This window comes from Empidonax traillii, unplaced genomic scaffold, assembly GCF_003031625.1.
Source record: "Empidonax traillii isolate 1590-97213 ecotype Southwest subspecies unplaced genomic scaffold, ASM303162v1 scaffold28:size2823434, whole genome shotgun sequence".
In the NCBI taxonomy this organism is placed as follows: domain Eukaryota; kingdom Metazoa; phylum Chordata; class Aves; order Passeriformes; family Tyrannidae; genus Empidonax; species Empidonax traillii.
In genome coordinates this window covers 2,709,241-2,733,582 of record NW_020955221.1, presented here as the reverse complement: position 1 = coordinate 2,733,582, position 24,342 = coordinate 2,709,241, and the positions used below count along the sequence as shown (strand labels likewise).

Below are 24,342 nucleotides of genomic sequence, written 5' to 3'. Positions count from 1 at the left end.
GGCTAATATATACCTTCTAACTGAGAACAAGCTAGTTCCACTGAACTACACAGCATACCCAGCCCGATGTAGATATTTGTATGAAACACCGTCTTGCCTCACAAATGGGGCGCTGGAAAAAACTCAACCTATTAAGTACTCATATGATTCATAAATTGTTTTCAGCGGAATTTGGGCAGAGGCATGCCTTACAAATCTTTCTGAAGAGGCTGCTGGATGCACAGAACATTAAAATCATTCATTACAGACTGCGCAGTCAGAAATCAAGTCAATATTTAAAAGCACCCTCCAGTTAAGACTGCCTCAGTTGGGCAGTACCCTTCTCAAAACCTCGTCTAGGACAATTCCTCACAGTCACCAGTCTCCGAGAGGTGTTGTCAAAGAATCCTGCTACTGTTTTTCTTTACTCTGAGAGGACACAAAAAAAACCCTTCAAGTTCAAGCGATCGTTTTAAGGGATTCGTGTTCGGGCTGTTTGAAGCCCTACGGCGAAATTATAAACACATTTTGCACCAACTACAGTTCTCACCAGCACTTCCCAGACACTGACACTGTCCTGCGATCCCGCGCACGCGGGGCCTTCTCGGAGCAGCCCGACGGCAGAGCCGGGAGCGCCGCTGCCCGCACACCTGCCACGCAACACCGTGCCCGCCCGCGGGCAGGGACGCGCACCGCAGCGGTGGCGCGGCACCACCGCACGGAGCAGCGCAGCAGCTGGGGGTGAAGAATTATTTTTCTTTTTAAAGGGGAAAATAAAAAAAAAAAAAACTGAATTAAAAATAAAGCACAGGCGGGGGTCGCGGGATACGTGAAGAGGCCGCCCGCGGCCCCGCCGCCGGGACAACTTTCCCCAACTCCCGGCAGCGGCGGCGACCCCTACCACCGGCGGCCGGGCCTGCCCCTCCGTGTCCAGCTGGCCGCCCGCCGACCCCACCGCAGGGCAGGTGGGCGACCGGGGCGGCCGGTGCAGCGGGTCCTCCGCCCGCGCCTGTCCCGCCGTCGCCGTGCCGGCAGGGACGGCTGCTCGCCGTCCGCACGCCCGGACCCCTCCCGCCGCCGCCGCCCTCCCTTTACCTCCTCGCCGCCGCCGCTCTCCTCCGTGCCGTTTCCTACGCTCGCCATGTTCCCGCTTCTCTGCCCGCCTCGCCGGGATCTCTGCGACCGCCTCGCCCCGTCTACTGCTCACAGCCCAGCAATGATACCACCCCCCCGCCCTCCTCGGCCGCCCCCGCTCGGCTGGGCCCGGCCCAGCCCGGCCCGGCCCGGCCCGGCTGCTCCCGCCCGGTCCGAGCAGATCCTCGCTGGCCGCCTCCTCCCGCCCCGGCCGCCCCGCTGCCTAGCGGCCGCGCCCCCTCGTTTGCATGCAGGGCCCGCCCCGCTGGCCCTTGGCTCCCGCCCGTGCCGCACCCCGGCCCGTGCCGCCGGGACGGGGCAGCGCCGAGGTCCTGGTCCCGCCGGACCCTGTGGGCAGTCGGAGGTGCGGCTGGCCGGGTCGGGGCAGGCGGAGCGTCGTACCAAACTCGTGCCGAGGCCCCTTCCTTCCTCCATCCTGCCGCCTCACCTCCAGCTACGGTGCAGTTCCGCACCACCGTGACCAGCTGCACTGGCCGAGGTGCCGGAAAGCTTCTTCTCCCAGCCATTCCCGCCGCGTCCCTCCGGTTCCCGAGTTACCTGAGCGGCATCTCGAGCCGGTTCAGCACACCTGAACCAGCGCTGCCAGTCTGGTTTTGTGCCGGCGCCATCCGCCCTCGCCGGGATCCGCCGCGCCGCCCGGCCAGCAGCTCCAAGAAAGCGCAGCCGGAACGGTTCTCGTGTCTGGAAGGGCTTCGGGCAGTACTGCGTGCAGACCCGGCCACTCCGATGCCGTCAATCAGAAACTTGCACCTACAGTCAGTCCTTCAGCTCCTTGTGGCCAGCCTCTGCGTAAGAGCGGCTTCATCGCCACTCTGAGTAGTGCTTCCAAAAAAAGTTTAGAAAGCGGCCAGCTCCCTGAGGTCTGTTAGACTACCCCACCCCGCCTTGTCCTATGATTAGTTTATAGTATCATAGTGTTCTTTGCTAAAAATCTATCAATGTCCACTTCTCCCCATTCTGCCAGCCGAGGTCAAAGTCTGCTAAAAGGCGGGTAACTTCATACCCGTGTCCACTTCCTGCTGATTCCTTCCCTGTCACTGTCTTTGTTAAAAAATACATGTAGTTTTGATATACTGGCTTTCATTAGAACTAGAGAGAGATTAAGGGAGAAAGACAACTGAACAGATTCAATGACCAGGAGGTAGATACACTCTAAAAGTTTTTTGCAAGTTGAGAATACAGTCTAGAGATAAGCCGGGTCCTTCAGTCTAAGAAGCAGCAGAAGTATAGGCTTTCAGTGTCCCTATTAATCTTACATAGACTGTACTGCTGCATCTGCTATTTCCACCCAGCTGAGCAAAGTAAAAAGGGGAAGGGAACCCAATACGAATGTGTTCATCTGTCCTGCAAAATTCAGTCTTTTCAGTTAATGCTCCACAGACACACTGTTCTGCCTTACTCCTGTTGCATTTGAATAAGTTTCTTCACTGGCAACTTATGGAAAGATACTCTAGTGATATTAATATTTTTCCAGAACAGATCTGAAGCACATGAAATATATTAGTAGTGCAATAGCAGTAGACAGGCTCGTACATGCTTTGTATTTCACTCATGGTACAGTCATGTCTTCCCACACAGCTCAACCTGAAATCTTTTTTTATACTGTTCACAAGAATCATGCAAATTATTGTCCTCTGCTGAAGGCATGATTCCCTTTCTATTTTTCAACTCCAAAGGCAATCCCTTTGAGATCTCCTTTAATTTAGAGCAGCATACTACCTCCATTTCAAAACCAGGTTTTAACCAGTATTGCTTAACAGAATACTACAGGATACATAGTATATCAGTAGGATGACTAACACATAAGGTCTCCAAGTTCTAGGAAGATGGCCCTTAAAGATGAGAATCAGTTATGGCGTTCTGTAGAAGCCACACACCTAAGCAGTTATGCAATGCCAGTTCTAGCTACAGAGAATAAAAACTTCACATGATACCTTATGTTCTTGTAGAAACTGTTAACGGACTATAGCATCAATACTTTCAGAGCTAGGTTGGGGAAATCACACTAATGTGCAGTTTGTAGTCACGAGTAGTCACTCTAAGTGTAGAAGACATTGCTGCATGTGTCAGGGTTTCAATCAACATACTCATCAAGTTCAAGATAAAGGTCTAGTTCAACACTTTGTCAAAATAAGCTCTTCATAGGCTTCATTTATATTATTGTATTCTTTCCTCTCCAGCAAGTCCTTTAGTTCATTTATATTCTTTTGTGCAGATCTAAGGCTGTATCTATCAATGACCTCTCTCTAGTCACAACCAAGATGCATACTAAAATAATCATGGAAGAGATAACTACATCAAATCATTGCTTTCCAAGATAGCTAAGGCATTATAATTGCTACTGAAGTTTGAATACAAGCCCTGTGAATGGCAGAGCCATTACTGAGTTTTGCTTGGTCTTTTGCAAGCTGCCACAGTGCATGCTCCCACTGAAGTAGTTGTAATAATAGTCGAAAAGGACATCTCAAAGCCACACCCTAGTTGGCTTTAATCAAGTTTAATCATTCTTCCCCTTCTCACTTGAAATGTAAGCACTAAAGAAAAAAAATCCTTGTAAATTCCTCTTACAATTTTCCGTTTGTAAAAAACTAAACAAAACCAAACACACCACTGTGAAGGAATATGTACAAGGACTAATAGGTCTTAATCCTCTGAGAAGAAAAGCCTGCAGCAGTTCTCAGCCAACTCTAGTTTCTATCCATTTGACTGTAGGTGTCTTTGGAGCAAGAATTAGGAAGATTATGAGCTGATTACTAATCTTTCAAAGAGCATTCAGGGAACGTTCCAGTGAATGTGTTGAAAAGATTTTGCTGAGATCTAACAGAGGAGGCAAGACCTTGAGAGTCTGTTCTCTGTCTGGAAAATCTGTATAGATTTCCCACACAGGAAAAGCCTGCCTACATTTCCCCCCATCACTTGCTTGCTGCTAGGTTAACACTACTTGGATTCTTGATAACTCTTCTAGTGTATCCTTCTGCGGTACAGTTATTCACTGTGAATTTGCCTTATTAAATGAATTCATAGGACAATTTGGAAAAAGATTTTTTTTTTTAAGATTCTGTAATCAAAGACAGATCTTACAAGAATGAGGGGCTATTCTCCCCCTCATCATAGATAATACAGAAGAATAAAGTCAACTTCAGTATAAACACTTGGTACTGATACAGTTTTCTAGAGGATTGGAAAATTGTCCTTGAGAATAAGCTGTCTGTAAAGAAGCCTAGGCAATTGTGTTAGCAGTCCTGAAGCTCCTTTCCAGTAGTGTTACCCTGTTTCAGACTCACATAAACAGAAGAACTGTAAATAACACTCATTAAACAATTAGTAGATACCCCAGTGGAGGTAGGGCAAGTGAGCAGGACAGAAACCAAGTCCCGCCTAGTTCCAGAAGTACTGTTCCATAAACTACGTGTTAGAACAATGAGTACTCTCTGAGCTGTACAAATCGTATGTGATTCTAACTACAAAAATACCCTCTAAAATATTTGCTGAGAGAGTCAGAATCACCATAGTTGAGGAATACCTTTCAAGATCAAGAGAGTGAAATTTCTTACTGAGTTAGAAGCCAGCTAAGCAAACAAAAAAATATTTGCAGGAACTTGTCAGAGATACTAGTTCATAAAAAACCTATAACAAAAGCAAGATGTAACAGCTAAGAGAGGAAAATTGCTGAGGGTTTATTTCCTTTTGGATTGTATCTGCCATGCTATAACCTCTAGGCGATTAGGTTTTTTTAGCTAGCACTTATTTTGCCAATTGAGATGAATCAACAACTCTTTCCTACAGGGACCAGTATCAAAATATTGCTTCTTCCCGTAAGCTGAGCTAGTCTGTGGCTCACAATCAATATTTCAGACATTACTATAGTAACAGCAGTAATCCCTTTAGAGTTAAAACATATTTGAGTGCATTCATGCATACCTGTAGTGGCATGAGGAGGCTAAGATAGATTTTAAGATTATTTCAGTTCCTGCACACACACAAACACATGTGCACACACACAGTCCTTTGCCATTATCCATTCCTGCAACAAGTCTCAGGTTCTACCTTGGACTCTAAAAGAAATATTAACTCTCAGTCCCAGCCCTCATTTTCCCACATCCAACTGGAAGAAGAGTGTAGCAAGCCACAATGCAGCCCATCTAGTCAAGTAAATACAACAATTAAAGTCACTAAAATAAGTTGGTGTCCTCAAAATACATGCTCTGCCTTGGGCCTCAACAAATGGGCAAAAAGGGCTGAACCAAGGAACTGAAACAAGCGCACCAACATCCATTTCCTATGAAAGACCTAAAAGAAAGCAGGCTGTCAAGGATACCTCTTGGCATGCATGAAGGCAGTACTACAGCCTACAGTATTCATGTTCTTCAGAGACTACAGATATGGACATCAAGTAAAGCTTAAAGTACTGGGTTGTTATAGTTAGGAGTGCAAGTGTTCTACCCTCAGTAAGCTGCTTCATCTAAATCCTGTTTGTTAGACCTCTGAAGAACTTTATGGGGAAGTGAGGAACCTTGGTGTTACCTCTTTGATAAATATATCTATGCAGTAATTGTATTTGAATACTTAGACTCTCACATTCTGCTAGGCGCTCTTTTAGAGAGCCACAGTAGTTTCACACTCCTAGATCATATTTCCATATTTAAAAGTGGAGGCTATCTTGAAGCAGAGCCACTTCTTTCAGTCAGACAGACGTATTTCCGTTCACTCACCATACTAGCATGAAGCGAATATTGTAGTGGTGGGAAGACATACAAAAGCCCAAGATTAGGAGGTGGGAAGACATACAAAAGCCCAAGGTGATGAGGCAGTTACCAGACCTTTCAGTATACACAGGGTCTTGAACAAGATACATAAGAAAGCCTCCTCTACTCAGGGAAGCCCTCCCTCTTTCACAAAGCCACGGGAAGGACAACAATGAACTTTGGACACGGTACAGAGGTTTACCTCAGTTACCATGTGACTTGTTCCCGTATGCCTAAGCCAGGTTGTATAAGTGATCCTCGGTGAAAGCATAATGCAATTAACTCACCTAGCTTTCAGGCACTCTCTAGATTCTCTTACCAATGTGTCTATTCAGGCATTATTTGCATAATAGTTTCTGGCAACACTTCCACAAGTGCCACCTCTAACTTGTGGGCTATATTTGGATTATTTTGTGAATCCCCTTATAATTTCCTTAAGGGAAAACCCTGAAAGATGCTACTCAGAATGACTAGTTAAATCTTTTAGACCTAAAAACCAGCATACCCCATAACACTTATGTAGCACATATTTCCTGCTCCAGGTGGAGACAAGCTATTCTTAGGCTCACACCATTTAAAGTGGATTTGTCCACAGCCAATGCACAACTTTTCACAACAGTGTAATATAAGGCAAATCACAGAATAGCTGATCCACCCACTGCTGAACACACAACTGGGCTCAAGGTTAGAGCAGGCTGCTTATATTGCACTAGACATATGTCTTAAAGACACCTAATACACTATGTAAGTACAAACCTCCAAGCAAAACATCAGAGTACTGGGTCAGACTCAGTAGGATGATACATGAGGAAATGGGTAAGCCATGCAGCGTAAAGAAAATCAATAAACAAAAACCAAGCAAACAAAAAACTACATTTGGAAGCGCAGGTAGGCTTCTCATCATCTACACTGCTCCTCCTACCTTTACTGGTCAACATTCTCTCTTCTCAACATTCATATCCCATTCTACTCCACTCCCACTCTCTGATATTCCATTCCATTCCATTCCATTCCATTCCATTCCATTCCATTCCATTCCATTCCATTCCATTCCATTCCATTCCCTTTTCCACCCTTAAAGAAAAAGTTCCCTTTGCTTTCATATGTCTGTTTTCTTTTCTGTTTATCTCACTCTGCTCATTTATCCAACCAAGAGTTTTCTAGCAGGTGCTGAAGAGGTCTCCCCTATAACTCCTTGCATCAGGCCAGATAATTAATCCTTTCCTGTCCTACAGCAGATGGAATATGTCTCATCTCTTTGCAGTTTTCTTCCTCTCTCTTCTCACCTTTACAGGTAAGCAATTCCCTGCTATTTTAGCAAGAAATTCTCTGTACTTCTCCCAGTCTTATCTTTAAATTTCTTCCTGTTTATAATCACATTTCATCTCACTGGAACTATCTTGTTCTTTCTCCCAGCTTCTAGTCAAAGAGCATGTTTCAGAGAGTTATAAAGGTCAGAAATGACCCCTGCGACTGTTCTCATTCAACTCTCAATTTTTTTAAGATATAAAAAGCCGCACTAAGTTATAGTATTTCTTTAGAAAGCAAAATACATTAATGTGTCATCGCTACCTCTGATATTAACAAGAAGCTTGATGTTTGCATGCTATATTGTGAATGACTGAACACCTCTTTCTGCAGAAGCAATCCTATTAAATAAACCCATAAGGATATTATTGCATTGCTGCACCAGGGTTAATTTTTAACTGGCTCTTTTTTCCTTTTGAAATCTTTGCTCCTATTAACAGTCTAAACTGGTTTTTGTAATTTGATAATTTTATTAGTTTCAAGAAATAAAGGAGTCTTCCTGTAAATCCATCAATAACTAGAGCTAACAGCACCCTTAAAATTATTTATTTTTATGTTGCTTATTATATTTTTGTATTATTATTTATGTAGCTGAATCCTTTCCATGTGCCTTTTCATCACAAACTGTACTATTTGTACCAGAAAAGCAAAGGTAAAATCTGTAACTTCACCTTACAGAAATGTTCTTTGCCTTAGTAACAAAAGTTTTCAAAGATAAGTTTGCCAAAAAATATGTTACATCTTTTGTCTATTCATTTTGTTATTTTTTCATTCCTCTGAAAACATGTTTGGGATTGAACCAGCGGAACAGATGGTTGCTATGTGCCGAAGTCATCAGGGAATAAAAATGACTGAATGCAACCCCTTCCTTTCCCCCACCAAAAAATATCCCTGAAACCAAACTCAAAATGTCACATATACAAATCAATGTTCTTGTTCCCACAAAAAAACTCCTCTGAGTGAGGATCCTTAATGATAAGACATCATTTTATAATTGCTAACTTGTGCCCAAATGCCTTCCCTCATACTATTGGAAAATACTTTTATTGATTTAGTTATTTACGTACGTGTATTTTAACTCCTCTTAATTGATGTACTGTCCATGTTAAAGATACTTTATCTGAAAAACAAAGACCTACAAAAAAACGTGTGATTCCTTCTTCTTGTCGTGTGGGCTGCTGTGTTCACAAGTTACTACTGTAATGGCAGGTCTATGTTCCTCTGTTCAGTGATGGGATTTTGTTGCAGATTGGCTAGGAACTGTCTCTATGCTCTGCAGCTAAATGCATAGGTTTAGCTGAGAAAAGCCTAAGTGTCTCATCTGAGAACATAAACCTTGTTCAGTACATCATGGCATTTGGCCAGTATATTAGTATCTTGATGCCTGAATATAATTTCTGGCTTTAAAATTCCACATTAGCCAATGGAGAGAGTGATATATGTTAAGAATAATGTGAGATGTTGTATTCTCCTACTAATATTTATTAGAGTGAGTAGTGTTTGTTAATAACAGAGGTGCAAGAACTTTAGGTTTCAAATACTCTCTTCAGTTTACTTTGAACTTTAACTATATCCATTATTTAATTAGTTCATTCAAGCCATCTGTTATTTAAGAAGTCCGAAAAATTAAAGACTTAGAGAACAGATTTCTTTAAAATATTTTAATTTATTTTGTTAGTTAAAATTTAATGAACAGATTTAGAGTATGGACAGTTACAGAAAAACCCAAGCTTGCCTTGTCCACATTTTGTGCTGATTGTATCTGATCTAACTCTAATCAAAAGCCCAGTAGGCATGTTAGTATGATGCTGTGCCTAAACTAATATGCTTCCATGCCACACTGGTGTACGGTACTTTTCCAGTGTTCCTCCACTAGAGTTGAAAACACGCATTCTGTATTAAAGTATTCACATAGTACTTTGTGGCTGTTCACTTGTCAAATGATTTGGCAGACAATCTGAAAGAACTGAGAAACAAAGATAAATACTTCACAAAAGGATCTAGAATAAGTGGATTTGTGGAGGACTATGCAGAAAAAGCATCTGCTGAATTTACAGGCTTTTTGTAGCTAATTTTGGGTTTCCAAGAGAAATGAGCTAATACATCTTGTAGAAAGCGCTCCTGCAGCTATGCTCTTTGTGAAAATATTTGTTTTAGCTGTATGCTGAGTATAGGCCACAGGCAAACCCTGATGGGGAAATCAGTGTATTATGGTCATACATTTGCTTTGATTTGGAAAACCATAAAAGCACTAAAATTTCTCCTGGATAGATGTATACTTCTGTTTGCAATGAAGATAAATTCTCTTAAGTAATTCTGACTTGATTAAAATCCTCAGCACTGTGTGGCACATATCCAGGACATGTCATAACATCAAATAAAATGTAGATATTTCCTGAATTATCATTTCCTTCACTAGCCACAAATAATCAAAAGAAAACGCACAAGTAAAATTGCAAGTGTTGAAGAACATGTAGTCAGAGATTAACAGACTGTATACAAGCTATAATGAAAATGTTTTCCGAGTGCCCCAAGTTTGATTTACAGAAAGATGTAAGGAGAAGCTTTCTTCTGAGAAATAGATGGGCTGGGGCACAGAGGTATTCTGCCCCCCAAAAGAGAAATGTATTACTCTGTTCTTGTCCAAGTCATACCAGGATATGAGATCCTCTGGGTGACAAGGTAATTTCATATTCTTGTCAGTTATGCAAAGAACAGGTTCTTTGTAAGAAAATTAAGGCTTATACTAATAAAGAAACAGCTCAGGCTTTTCATAGTATTTATAGTTTCAATATGAAACCACAAAACTCTTTTTATTGAACAAGGAAATTTTCTAAGAGGACATATCACATTTGGTTTTCTGTGTTGCAGTGGAATGTAACTTGTGAATAGACAAGATAATATTTTGCCTGTTTCTAGCTTCTATATTGGTAAGCTAAAAATGCTTTCAAAAGTAGTTTTTAACTGAGGAACATAATAATTAGTAATAAGAAGAAACATTTTCCCTTTTTATTTAATTTAGAAGGTAAAGTTTAGAATACTTTCCAGCTTTGTATGAGTCTCACTTCTCACTTTTAGAAGTCCTGATGTTACTTCTGGATTTTTAAAATTCAGTATTGTCTTCAGTGTGCTCACTCAGAGAAATGCTTCAGCATCATGTAACTAAGCCAGGTTGGGCCTTTTCAACTCCAGTATGTGAAGTGCCAACTCATTCTCAGAATGTGGGTGCATGAACAAGATACAATGAGATATGAATACACAGTGAGTTAGTTATTACACAGGACTACCCTTACAGATACTCTCAGTTGCTGAAATTGCAAGGCAATTTTCTGGTGAAGGCCAGTAGGATAAACAACTTCTCATTCTCCATGGCACAAGTTATTGTTACCTAAAATGTTGTAAATCTTCATAGATTTCTTTGCAATTATTTGTTTATATTAATGTATCTGATGTGTCCTCCTCTCTGTCCTGTCTGTCGGTCTATCACAGAATCACACAGAATCACAGAATCAATTAGGTAGGAAAAGACCTCTCAGATCATTGAGTCTGATCTATGACTGAAAAGCACCATGACAACTAGACCATGGCATGAAGTGCCACATCCAGTATTTCCTTAGACACCTCCAGGAATGGTGATTCCACCACCTCCTTGGGCAGCCCATTACAATGTCCAATCTCTCCTTCTCTAAAGAATTTCTTCCTAATGTCCAACCTAAGTCTCCCTTGGTGCACCTTAAGACTGTGTCCTTTTGCCCTGGTTACCTGGGAGAAAAGATTGTCCCCCACCTGGATACAACCTCCTTTCGGGTATTTGTAGAGAATGATAAGGTCACCACCACCACTGAGTCTCCTACAGGCTAAACAACCCCAGCTCCCTCAGCTGCCCCTCACAGGACTTGTTCTCCAGACTCTTCACCAGCTTTGTTGCCCTTTTCTGGACCTGCTTCAGGACCTCAATGTCCTTCCTAAATTATGGTCCAGAAGTGGACACATCCCTCAAGGTGCAGCCTAACCAGTGTCAAGGACAGGCAAAGAATCACTTCCCTGGTCCTGCTGGCCGCACTATTTCTGACACAAGCCTCAGTGCCACTGGCCTTCTTGGCCACCTGGGCTCACTGCTGGCCCACGCTCAGCCAGCTGTTGACCAGTACCCCCAGGTCCTTTGCTGATGGGCTGCTCTCCAGCCACTCTGTGCCCAGCCTGTAGCGCTGCAGAGGGTTGTGGCCAAAGTGCAGGACCTGGCACTTGGCCTTGTTGAACCTCATCCCACTGGAATCAGCCCAACTCTCCAGTCTGTCCAGGTCCTTCTGCAGAGCCTGTCTACCCTCCAGCAGACTGACAATCCGACCCAACTTGGTGTCATCTGCAAATTTGCTAATGATACACTCAGTCCCCTCATCCAGAGCATCAGTAAAGATGTTAAACAGAACTGGGACCAGCACTGATCCCTGGGGAACACCACTGGTAACCGGCCGCCAACTGGATGCAGCCCCGTTCACCAGCACTCTCTGGGCCCAGCCCTGCAGCCAGCTCTTAACCCAGCACAAAGTGCCCCTGTCCAAGCCATGGGCTGCCAGCTTTTCCTGGAGTGTGCTGTGGGAGACGGAGTCAAAGGCTTTGCTGAAGTCCAGACAGACACATCCACAGCCTTTCCCTCATCCACTAGCCAGGTCACCTCAACATAAAAGAAGGTCAAGTTGGTCAGACAGGACCTGCATTTCCTAAACCCATGCTGATCCCTTGTATGTCCCGTGTGATTGCACTCAAGATGACCTGCGTCATAACCTGGGCACCGACATAAGGCTGACAGGCCTGTCTGTTTATCTGTCTATCTGTCTCTCACATGCTCTCGTATCTACCCAAAATTTTTTAGCATATTTGATTAATTTAACCAAGAATTTCAGTTAATGTCTAAGTAGTTCTCATGTTTCATTACATTCATAATGCTTTATTCTCAATAAACTCGAGGGACAAGAAGTAGGTAAGGCTTAAGCAGAACAGTTACATTCTACTTACCAGTTCAAGGAAGTCAGAAAAGCATGTGGCAAGCAGGCAACAAGCTCCCCAAGACTTCAGAAAAAAAGGGGAAAGAGGCTGACAGCAATCAGTGAGGTGCTCTCCATGCTAGCATGCATAACATGTGTTTGCAAAGACTTGTCACAGCTATGTTTTTTGTTCAGACTCCCTCTCACTAGATGCCTTGGCTTCTTCTATGGCAGCAGCAATTCACGTTTTCTTCCTCTGACAGTGGCAGTGATTTGCAGTGAATAGGAATGCAGTAGAATCCCAAGAATGCTTCAGAAGATGCATGTGGCCATCAATTCTATGTTGTAATGATATGCTGGAATGTCTTCATCTTTGCAGCAACCATGGAACTTCCTTCCCTGCTGAGCAAATTTACTCCTGTTAGATGTGGGCAACATGTCTTTTATGAACACAGATAAGCTCATGAGGATTTCTTTGTCATGGAGGTCATAAAATAGTAAGAACATCTGTGCTTTACATGTTCCACAAATGTGTTCTTGTTTGATACCTGAAATGTCACTGCACTCTTTAATAACACCTTATAAAAAATACTAAGATCTAATTTGATCTGAATTTCATTCTTTGTCAATAACATCTATGGGAAATCTTAGGGTTTAAGACTTTTTGCATAATCACATTCACGATATATATGTAGTCTAGCAGAAACATAATGGAGTTGCAAAATACCTTTTGTGCGCTCTTCCTACAGCAGCATTGATGAGAAAGACAGTTTGCTGACAGTTTGAAGTCAGCTGACATGGAGAAAAACAGAGTTCTCAAATGCCAAATGGAGGTGCCCCCAGCACCCCTCACACACTGGGGAAATTCATGAGTATGACTTTTTCTTGTTTACGTTTTGACTGGGTCTTGAATATCTGCTGGCTGTCTGAATATACAAACACTGGTAGAGACCCAGGAAGGATTTGTAATAAAAAAAACAAACTAGCAATCTTTTCATCTACCAGTAATACAAAGGCATCTTCAAAGCACTAGCTCAGAGAACTGCTAGACTACAGAAAGAAAAAAAAAAGTATCTTTGCAGACATTTATGCTTATATGGAGGCACTCTGAGACTGCAATATATGGAGAGTGAAAGAGAAAAAACCAAAACTTTGGCGTTTTGGTACTGTTTACAGACTCATGCATGTGGGCGATCTCTTACTATAAACACAGATGGCTGTGAGCCACACCTAGGTCATGCTGAGAAGCTGAGCATATATTTGTGGGCTTTCTATTTACCACTGAAGCAACGATTATTCAGCAGAAGGGCATATATGTTTAGTCCTTAAATTAAAATCTTTTTGATTAGACAATTTTGAATTAAAATACATTGTAGATGCAGCAAGCTGAAGCTTAAGAATGCTGTGTCTGATCATGTTTTCTTTACTGAGTGTAAATAAGGGCTGCAGATTTAGGTTTCAAATTTTTCTTATAAAAATGGAATAAGAAATTCAATGTCATGGCACACACGATCATAAGATTTTATGCCGGCTTGAGCCATTATGCAAGGTAATCAATCATGGAAAATAAGGTAGAGCACTGGGATGTAGCCACATAAAAAGACAGATAAATAGAGAGGACAATACAGAAGGTAGAACACTAGCATTAAGCTTGAGTACCTATTTCTACTACCTGTCCTTGTACATACTGACTATGCTGGCTACCCAGTCTTTCCATGCCACAGTCCTATAATGTGAGATAACAAGACTAGCTTGCATAGGCAGGGTGTCATTAGGTTTGATACTCTCATAGGTATTTGCACAACCCCATAAGACCATGTAATTACCTAGAATATGTATACACTACCTGCCTATAATAGGTCTGTGTACAGTAGCACAACCTACAAAGGTCAATGGGTTTATCCCCAGATTAGTCTTGGCTTAGAACTAGATATTACTCTCACTGAGACCTGTGGCGTGCAAGGTGAGGAGAACCACAGAGACTGTCTTCTTCTATCCCCAGTCTCTCCTCGAGTCAGTCAAGCCATAGCACCAGCCTTAGTAGCTAATACTAACTAAATGCCTCCTAGGGAGTAGCAGTAGTGTGTCCCCATACCTGTGTACCCATGTCCTAGGACAGCTGAGATGGCACCAATTCATTTTTTTTTGTACGAGTCACTCCATGCAGTGGCCACGCAAATAAGATGCCGTCATCTGAGGTTTCTGCAGCACAAAGTTATTCTTTTACATAATGGGAAACAGAGGGGAATGCAGGGAAGAAGTTGGCGGTGGTTTATTTGTTCTTTCCCATTGTATTGTGGGATTGGTCCATGGCTCAGAGAAGGATGTAGAGAGCATCATCAGTTAAGGAGTTCTATGTGACACAGAGCCGGGCTCTGCCAGCTGCTGCACAGGGAGCATGTTGACACTTGGAATATGAACAGCAGACATCCTGTGAGCCATACAATACAAATCCAGCCAGGGAGAACAATATTTTGAGGACCAAATTAGAGTCATTCTCTGAGGATACAAACCATCTGCAACCATCCTTCTTTTCATACTGTTCTGTTTATCTCAGAATGTCCAGTTATACACAGTAACTCTCAAAGAATTTCGTCCGTTGAAATTGTTCATTTAACTGAATGCAGATTTATTAGCACAACAACGAGATACTATTAAATTTTATTACTTGTTGAAAATCTTACTAATTGAAGGATCACATAAGTTTGCAAATTTCCATTTGTCAGATATTGAACAACTTTTCAACCCACCATTTAAATATTCAAAATTTTCTCTCATATCTACAGAGTTCACTTGCATGATCAGTGAAAAGAAGGACAGAGAGAATGATCTCCTTGAATTCTTTGCCTCATTAGGACTCCCTTGAGGCCTAACAGTGATCTAAATCTGCAGTGCTTCTTCTCATGCATTCCTCTTCTCTCCCTTTCATTGACGCTAGTGCTGCTCTGGTCACACAGTAAGATCACTTCTGTGTTCCAGATGAAAAGAATGCAAGAAAACAGCAACAAAACCCACAAGAATTAAAAACAGTTTTCAAATGGTTCAAATGAACAGCCATTTCAGGTTCCAAGTAAATGCTTATTTCTCTCAGTACTAGAAACTCGATTTATAAGATTTGGATGAGGGCTGAATCCCTCTGAAAAGAGAACTATAGAGGTGAGGATTAAGCATTCTTTTACAAATAGGTTTGAGAGATCAATTTACGAACACCTGCAGTATTGTTCTGTAGTTAGCTGTGAGTTTGCTTCTCTGTGTTATCAGTTCATGAATGCTCTGCCTGCTTGAAAGCTTGTAATTTTTTTCCAGCTGTGCCATCTGGTCTCACAAAAGATGTGATTTCTTTCAAAAACCTCATGCAGCATTGCTTCCATGGTACAAATGAATTATAAGAACTTCCACTTTCCTTTGACCTAGTCTAAATCTCTTCTATCAGAAAGATGATTTCACCTTTTATCTGGCATCATTTATTTTAACAGGTTTTAGGCTACACTACCTTCTCTGCCTCCTAGAATTTAATTTATTTTCAACTTGAAATATGCCTGAAAAATGAGTATAAAACTGTATTAAATTTAGGCAGTACTGATTTCAGCTACTGAATACTAGTTTTTTTTCCTTACATAGAGTAAAAATAAAAAATTTAGTCTTCATATCCATGTGAAAAACTGCCATGCTGTCCCTCTCTTGGAATGTCTAAATCTAGAACACATTAGCAATCAGTGAGTAATCACTAATAATTACCATCACTGGCATTCAACAGATTTGTTTAGAGGAATAGCTTCCAGTTTCTGATTGCAGTGTACCTCCCTGAATTACGCCTACACAATAAGAAATGTGTGTGACTATTGTCAGTCATGTCATTAGCAGCTGGGCTTTATTTAGTAGATGGGCAATTATTTTGTTGGTGATGGAGTGGGAAGCCTATGTTGAGGCAGGTTACCATACCTTGTATGGAAGACATCAAGGTTTGCTTTTATACTACTCTGGAGAGGCAGATTAATTTGACTGGCAGCATGAACAGTCTATCTGCCTCATATAGCTGATATTTATTTTTACTAAGGAAGTGGCATGTAGATTTCATGCCATACCATAAGGACATGAAGTGAGGTAATCTCTCTAGTAACTTGGACCATAGCGAGATATACAGACAACGGATGATGGATTTAACATAGAATTCCAGAGAATGCCACAGATGAAGCAAAACACACTGCAAGTAGAACAAAATCGCAGAGCTTTTCAAAACTTCTTTTTATGCTTCTGATTTTTGTTGTGGTTTAACTCTGGTTGGCAACTGAGCACCACAGAGCCGCTTACTCACTCCCCTACCAGTAGGGCTGGGAGGAGAATGAAAATGGTAAAAGCTAGAAAACTCATGATTAGAGATAAAAACAGTTTAACAGAGGAAGCAAAAGCTGTACATGCAAATGAAGCAAACCAACAAATTCATCCACCACTTCCTTGTTCAGCCATCCCCAGGAAAGCAGAGCTCCACTGTGCATATCAGTTACTTGGGAAGGCAAACACCATCACTCCAAATGTGTCCCCCTGCTTCCTGCTTCTTCCCCCCACTTTATATACTGAGCATGATACAATACAGTCAGGCATATCCCTTTGGACAGTTGGAGTCAGCTGTGCCAGCTGTGTCTCCTGGCATCTTTACAGGTACCCCAGTCTTCTCACCATTGTAGGAGTATGAAAAGAGAAAAAGAGCTTGGCTCTGTGTAAGCACTGCTCAGTATTAATAGAAACATCTCAACACTGTTTCCAGCACAAATCCAAAACACTGCCCAATACTAGCCACTGTGAAGTACAGTAGCAATCGGTGCTCACAAGGCTTGTAGGAGTGAGTGGGTGCAGAGTGTGTTTGGTGGGAACCTTAGACAGAAGAGGGGGTCCTGTGTGATCAGTGGCTGTGGTTCTTTTGGGCACCCAGAGAGCAAATGGGAGGTGCCTCCTCTGAGATGCTAGGGCCAAGCACTTGGAATGTGTGGTCTTCAGGATCAGGAACAATGTGGCCAGCAGAACCAGGGAAGTGATTCTGACCCCGTACTTGGCACTGGTGAGGCCACACCTGGAGTGCTGTGTCCAGTTCTGGGCCTCTCAGTTCAGGAAGGATATTGAGGTGCTGGAGCAGGTCCAGAGAAGAGCAACCGGGCTGGTGAAGGGACTCCAGCACAAGTCCAGTGGGGAGAGGCTGAGGAAGATGGGGTTGTTTAGCCTGGAGAAGAGGAGGCTCAGGGGTGACTTCATCACTGTCTACAACTCCCTGACAGGAGGTTGTAGCCAGGTGGGGGTCGATCCCACCTTCTACCAGGCAGTCAGCAGTAGGGCAAGAGGGCACAAGCTTAAGCTCTGCCAGGGGAGAGCTGTTTAGGTTGCACATTAGCAAGAATTTCTTCACAAAGAGTGATCAGACTTTGGAATGGCTTGCCCAAGGAGGTGGTGGATTCATTATCTCTGGAGGTACTTAAGAAGAGATTGGATGTGGCATTTAGTGCCATGGTTTAGTAGACAAGGTAGTGTTGGGTCAAAGGTTGGACTCTATGATCTCAGAGGTCTTTTCTAACCTAGTGGATTCTGTGATGAAAACTGACCCTACCCCAGCCAAAACCAACACATTCTTCAACCACAAAGTGAAAAAAACAGTCAGTGGGATTTTTAAAGCAATTTTTGTAAAAAACCCCAAACTAACAGAATAATCATCATGGAAAAACACATGCTCTTGGTCCCATGCAACGAACACTGAAATTTACAGGAATACAAATCCATTTGGAATCACCACCTACAGTTGAGTTTTTTCTGTCTGTGATTCTCTGGATACTACAAATACTGAAAAGGCCCACTGAGAGGGCATTTATCGATACTCAGTATCAGAGGTCAGAACTCTCAGAAGAACAGGAGATTTGTATGCATCTTGCCCCATCAATACCACTTCACTCTTTGCAGCAGTCAGCTTTAACAAAAAGGTCTTTACAAAAACCTCATAATACTAGGTTTACTCCTTGTGCCAGAGGAAGAGACAGTGTACTGTGGAATGTTGTTTGCCTATTGCTAGCATTACAATCCATGTTAACCCTGCCCTTTCATAAAAAAAAAAAAATATTTTTTCCCAAGCACTCTGATTTTATGCACTGTTTACTAGTGAGATAGAAAGTAGATGGCTTGTGGACAACACTGCTGAAAGGTAACTTGTCTTGATGTCAGAGTTTTGGATGCTATATAAGATGGAAGATTCCATCACAAATATTAAGGTATAAATTCACACAGAATCATAGAACCAGTTAGGTTGGAAAAGACATCTGAGTCAAACCTTTAACCAGTTACCACCTTGTCAACTAGACCATGGCACTAAGTGACATGAGCAGTTACTTGAACACCTCCAGGGATGGTAACTCCATTACCTCCCTGGACAGTCTGCTCCAATGTCTAACAACCCTTTCCATGAAGAAACTCTTTCTAATGTCCATCCTGCACCTCCCCTAGCCCAGCTTGAGGCCATTTGCACTCATCCAGTTGCTAGTTGTCTGGGAGAAGAGGGTAATCCAGTTGCTAGTTGTCTGGGAGAAGATGAGTGCAAGTGCAGTAAGAACACAAAAATGCCCACAGTATCCATTTGGCCTTGTATCCAGGCTCTGCCAGGATACTGTCAAAAAACACAGGCTCACAAAGAACATAAAAAGAAGGCTAGTATGTATAATCCTTTCCCCAGTTAGAGAGAAACCACCACCGTAGCCCACCCCCACTACCAAAACTTTGTCCCATAAACCCAATACCAGAATTTCTTGAGCATGCATACAAGAATCATCACCAGATCGCTTTCCCATCAGTTTGTCTTGACTCCTCTTTAATCAGTGTAATCATTCAGCATCCACAACATTTTGTGCAGCATAACTGAAGAAGGGTCTTCCAAAGCAGGACATGTGCTTTAGCCCTTCAGATTCAGCTCTCACAAACTACTTATTCAGCTACTCAAGACAAACCAGACTTGCTGGTCTGGATATAAGACACAAATACCATGAGTAGTGCAGCACAGAAAACAGCCTAAGAGGCCTGAAACACCTTTTTCAGGATGTCCCTTTGGTACTCAAGACAATACATCCATGGACAGGCAGACTGGCTTGCCCTCGTGTTGACAGCTAAGAAGCCTGTTACTGACATAATGGGAGAGCCTGACAGCCTCAGAGGAGTCTCCTAATTAAAAGTCTAACTATACACAACAGGTGCTCTTATCTTACCTGAACCTGCCTGAAACAGAATTTTCCCAGTCAGCTTTATAGTTATCTAAACAATGCTATGTTACTTCATCATCTCACTCAGGATGCCTCAATGAATGGCACATAAAAGAAGAAAACATAGCATTCATCCACTTCAGAAACTACTTTGCTGTAAGAGACCACCAGGCACAAAGCAAGAATAAAAAATGGTCCTCTGCAACACAAACTGAAAAATTTTCACACTGAGGTTTTATACCAGATGCAGACACTTATGACCAAAAGGCTCTCCAGAAGGTACTCTGTTCACTGACTGTTGGTGGGAAGAGAATGAATGTCCATGGACAACCTCTGGCACTCATTCTGGCAAAATTGAACATACATTACTTATTTTCTCAAGAAATGGCAACAGCCTGCTTTCAATAAACAGGTTGTATCATCACTTGATGTAATAGGAAGCCCTTTAAATAGCACAAAAATTGGTGCTAGGCGTAATTTGTGGAGATGGTACAAAGGCTAAGATGGGGACAAGACCCTCAGGTGTTGTCAAGAACAATAATCATCAGGCTTGAATAGGGCTGCAATACGGAGGGACTCAGTAGGACGTGACTGCTGGCACCATGGGCAGAACATTGTGTCACAGCTGTCTACTCAATAAAACAACTGCACCCACAATAATTCTGTCCTCTTCTTCTTTGAAATAAGAGGGCTGGGATATTACTGCTGGAGTATAACTTTGGTACAACTGCAGCAGATTGAGTTCTTGGCCAAAATTTTCTTTATGGCTGTGCTAGCTCTTTGGTGAAAATAACATACAATATTATCATGGCTAGGCTTTGCGAACGAAGATTTGAGAGGGGCTCTACCCACGCTTGCTACAACGTACAATATACCCCATGACCATCTACACCATGTAGATGGTGCCTGCTCTGTGATACTACTGCTTCTTTATGTCTTTGTTCCTTATTCCAATTAAATACCCAAATTCAGCTGTCAGAATAACGTGGTTCAGTTATATTTAAGGCCTAAAGACTCCGTTTGGTGTGGTTTGGATTATATACACCCCTGTCATCATCTTACTCTTAAGTTTGTGTTCTTTAACTTTCATCAGTTTTAATGGCAGGCAGGAACAAGCATTAGACATAGATGAAAACTCTACAGGGAAATAATTCTGACTGCTCAACATTCATGAGAGGAAAGCATCCTGTATTCATTTGATTCTCAGTTGGGTTATGTAAAAGCAATTTTCAGACATGGAGTAGTTCAGAAATTACCAATCACAGATGTTTCCTCCCCTTTTTTTTTTTTTTGTTTCTTTTTGTTTGTTTGTTTGTTTTTGTTTCTGCATACCTCGAGTGTATCCTGTCTTTGGACAGAACTCCGTTTTAGTTATGCAGCTGTTAAATTACCTGCAGTTTTTCATGTAATCTGTTTAAATTAAGATCTGTACAGAACCTTTATGACACTTTATTGTGTATTAATATTTTAATGCATTTATTGTAAAAGTAACATGAGTTATGTATATGTCCAACAATAGCTACATTTTAGGAATGGATCATTCCTGTTCAGATGTCATAGTAAAAGATGCTAATGGCAGCTTTTAGAGTCTTTGACACAAATATTGTTACATCCCCAGACCACTGTTCATTGGCATAGGAAGCATGTTTGGAAGCAGTGACAGGCCAGACTTTGGTAGGCCTTCCCTTTTGTTCCCAGTCCTGGTGAACACCAGGCTGGCTGATGCAACCCTTTGCAAGATCCTACTATAAACACTATGGCTTAGCTTAGGCCAGGTTAAAAAAATCCTCATCCAGAAGGGCTGGGGGAGTGCTTTCAACTGGGTTTGATCAGTGCTTTGGGTGCTGCTGTCCAGAAATCAGCTGCAACTTCAGAACAAAGGCTGGAACTAGAAGGCATGACACAGAAAAAACTGAGAGCTGGTGAATCCTTATCTCCTAAAATTACAGCCCTGGAACATTTCTGTATCTCTGTAATTGCTGTGCTGAGACAGTTAGTGTTTAAAAAACAGTGACAATGTTCCTTATCTGCTAAGGTACAAAGACACTATAGAGCTCATACCACAGTACTTGGTCTAAAAAAGGAGAGAGACAATTCTAAAATATTGACTAAAAATAATGCTTAACAACTCTTTTGCAAAGTTTTTTTTCAAACTACCTACAAACAATAACTTTGTTAGTCATGAAACTCTTGTTGAAGCTTAAGTGATGATCGTGGTGATTTTTCTGCACTGGAGTGGAAGCCCAAGGTACTTTCAATGACTTTTGTAATTTCCGTAATGTAGACCAGGGTTGAGAATAGTATAAAATCCGATTTATGATTAAGGCACAAAATTACTCCATCATAGGCATTACCATGCAATTATATTAACATTGTGTCTGTTAAAACAAGTACAATTCAATACTCTCATGCAATGTGGTTGGCTTCAGAAATATCTATGTATTTCTGGGTCTGTGTGAATTGAGAAAGGAATGAAGGGTGTTCCTTGTGGTAAAAGACTAAGGGATTTAGTCTTTACTTTGGACAATTTAGGACTGACTTTTCAGAATGGTTATATATCCACAGCATTTACTGACTGTAGCCATAGTGAGCACATGGAAGCTCTGAAATCAGTCTCTTAAACTCACAGGATACCATAGTACTACATAACACAGGCTACCTGATTGCTTCATTAGTGACAATTTTTTTTGTTGCATGTATTTTATTATTTTGTCTTTTTGTTGTTGTTGTTGTTGTTATTGTTGTTGTTGTTATTATTAGTGTGTCTTCCAGCTGTCTTTTTTACTATCTCCACTTCTCCTCTAAGCCCAATGTTCTTTCAATGCTTTTTGGATTTCAGCACTTCTTAAAGAACTTAGCCTAATACCTGCCAAGTTTACACTGCTTGAGTTCTTCACACACCCTTCATTGCTTTACTGTTGAATTATTAAAGTCTATCCAGCAGAGAAAAGTAAGTACCTCTTGGAAACCTTGAAATGCCCATGTGCCTTATGCCTAGTATATCAAGGGCAGATTAATTCCAAGCTATAAAAATAAATAGCTCTCTTTGTTCTTAAGAGGATTTGGATTGAGTGGAGTGGCTTTGTAAGTATATGATTTCTTAGTATTGAAGGTTGGAAACGAAACAGAAAATATCCATTCATGGTTAAAAATTATCAGCTTTAGTATTTTGAACTTAGTTGATCCTTGAGCTTTTACTTATCCAGTCTTCCTGCTTGATGTTTATGTACTTTACAGGTTTTTTTCTTTTTAACTAATACATAAGAACTCCAAAATCAAGCCTGCCATGGCGAGAAGGAAGAGAGGCAGTAAGGGAAATTCATAAATCTAACTGAAAAGCCCAAGAGGATTTATTCAAAAAAGCATGAACAATTACAGCACAGCACCCTCTTCCAAGGCACACTTGCCTCTGTGACAGCGCCAGTGACCACTCTTGTGCCGGGGAATTCCGTGATGCCATTTTGACGTGGTCGTACAAAAAAATTCAGGCCAGTGATTTCCACACAGTTTCGTGTATTTGGTTTTCTAAGGAAGGTTTTTGAAACAAATATCTTATTTCCTTTTTATGAACACTAAAAATTCCTGATACCTTTCAGGAAGGGTAGGGTTTAATCCTGCTGCTCTTGGCTGAAATTGCTCCTACATGTTATTATCAACACTGTACTTAGAACAACAAAGCCCTGTCACTTCCACCCCAGATGTGGCTACATCAGGTAAGTGATGGAGTGTTTTCCAATTTCAGGCAACTTTGCAAGTACACAAAGGGAAAAGGTATGTTCAGAATGTAAACAAAGCATAGGAGATAACAACAAACACACAATAAGGCAGGTATGGCCTTGAAAATTGGAATGAGAATTCCTCAAGGAACAACTAATAGGTTTCAGGGAGGATACAACAGGAAGTGAGGGCAACAACCCTTAATCAAGAGCTTCTTCCAGAGCTAGGGAGTGTCATGATGCACAGAGATGATGGATGAAGAAAGCAGAGGGTGTAGCTGAAGAAGGGAAGAGATACTGTCAATACTTACAGGAAAAATGAGCTGAAGCTTAGCAGAATTTTCATAATGAGTAATAATAACCGCAATTAAGAGGCGGAGGTGAGAGCTAATAAAAGAATTCAGCATTGAAATGCAGTGCAAGTATAAACATACTTGCTGTGCAAGTGCTAAGTGGGGGAGTTAGACGGGCTTTAGACCATACTCTTATTGGTAAAAAAAGCAAAATATCATCTGGCTGGGCTATTACATTCTTACCTCCCTCTTTATTAATTTCCTTTGTGAAACTTCAGGCAAATGTCATGACTTTGTTCTCTCTTGGCATCCTGCTTCTTCCACACAGCTTTCAAAGACCCAGTTTCCTTTAATGAAAATTTTTGGGTCTTATCTTCACCCCCTGCTGCAACAAGCCACCTGCTAACATGCCTTTTCTTCAAGTTTTATTTTCATATTTAGAGAAGTAATACGAATAGCTGAAAGAGCTGGGGTTGTTCAGTGTGGAGAAGAGAAGGCTTATGGAGCCTTCATTGTGGCCTTCCAGAACATGAAGGGAACTTAAAGAAAGGAAAGAGAAGGAGCTTTCATATAGGCAGATAGATAGTGACAGGACAAGAGGCGATGGTTTTAAACTGAGAGAGGGTAGGTTTAGATTAGATGTTAGGAAGAAATTCTTTACTATGAGGGTGGTGAGGTGCTGGAGGAGGTTGCCCAGAGATGTTGCGGGTGCCTTATCCCTGGAGCTGTTAAAGACCAGGCTGGATAGGGCTTTGAGCAACTTGGTTTAATGGAAGGTGTCCCTGACAATGGCAAGGGGAGTTGTAACCAGCTGATATTTAAGGTCTCTTCCAACCCAAACTATTCTATGAATCTGTGATTCCATAAATATTTTGGCATGAAGCAAGAGTGAAGGCTGTGGTTCAATTGGTACATGTAACAGGTATATCAGGTTT

The 24,342-nt window shown here is 41.8% G+C and overlaps 1 protein-coding gene and 1 long non-coding RNA gene across 2 annotated transcripts in view; one reads left to right on the top strand and one right to left on the bottom strand.

Moving 5' to 3' along the window:
* Window positions 1-1,214, bottom strand: part of TTC39B (tetratricopeptide repeat domain 39B) — a 70,638-nt gene extending 69,424 nt beyond the window's left edge. Inside the window, exon 1 of the mRNA XM_027910209.1 lies at window positions 1,075-1,214. Coding sequence (XP_027766010.1) covers window positions 1,075-1,122 — 48 coding nt within the window. The 5' untranslated portion in view covers window positions 1,123-1,214. The remainder of the gene's footprint in view (window positions 1-1,074) is intronic.
* An 11,343-nt stretch (window positions 1,215-12,557) lies between these two features.
* Window positions 12,558-23,460, top strand: LOC114072360. Its single transcript, XR_003574161.1, has 3 exons — window positions 12,558-12,669; window positions 18,704-18,706; window positions 22,664-23,460. It is a non-coding gene; the product is annotated as an uncharacterized LOC114072360 (long non-coding RNA).
* The last annotated feature ends 882 nt before the right edge of the window (window positions 23,461-24,342 follow it).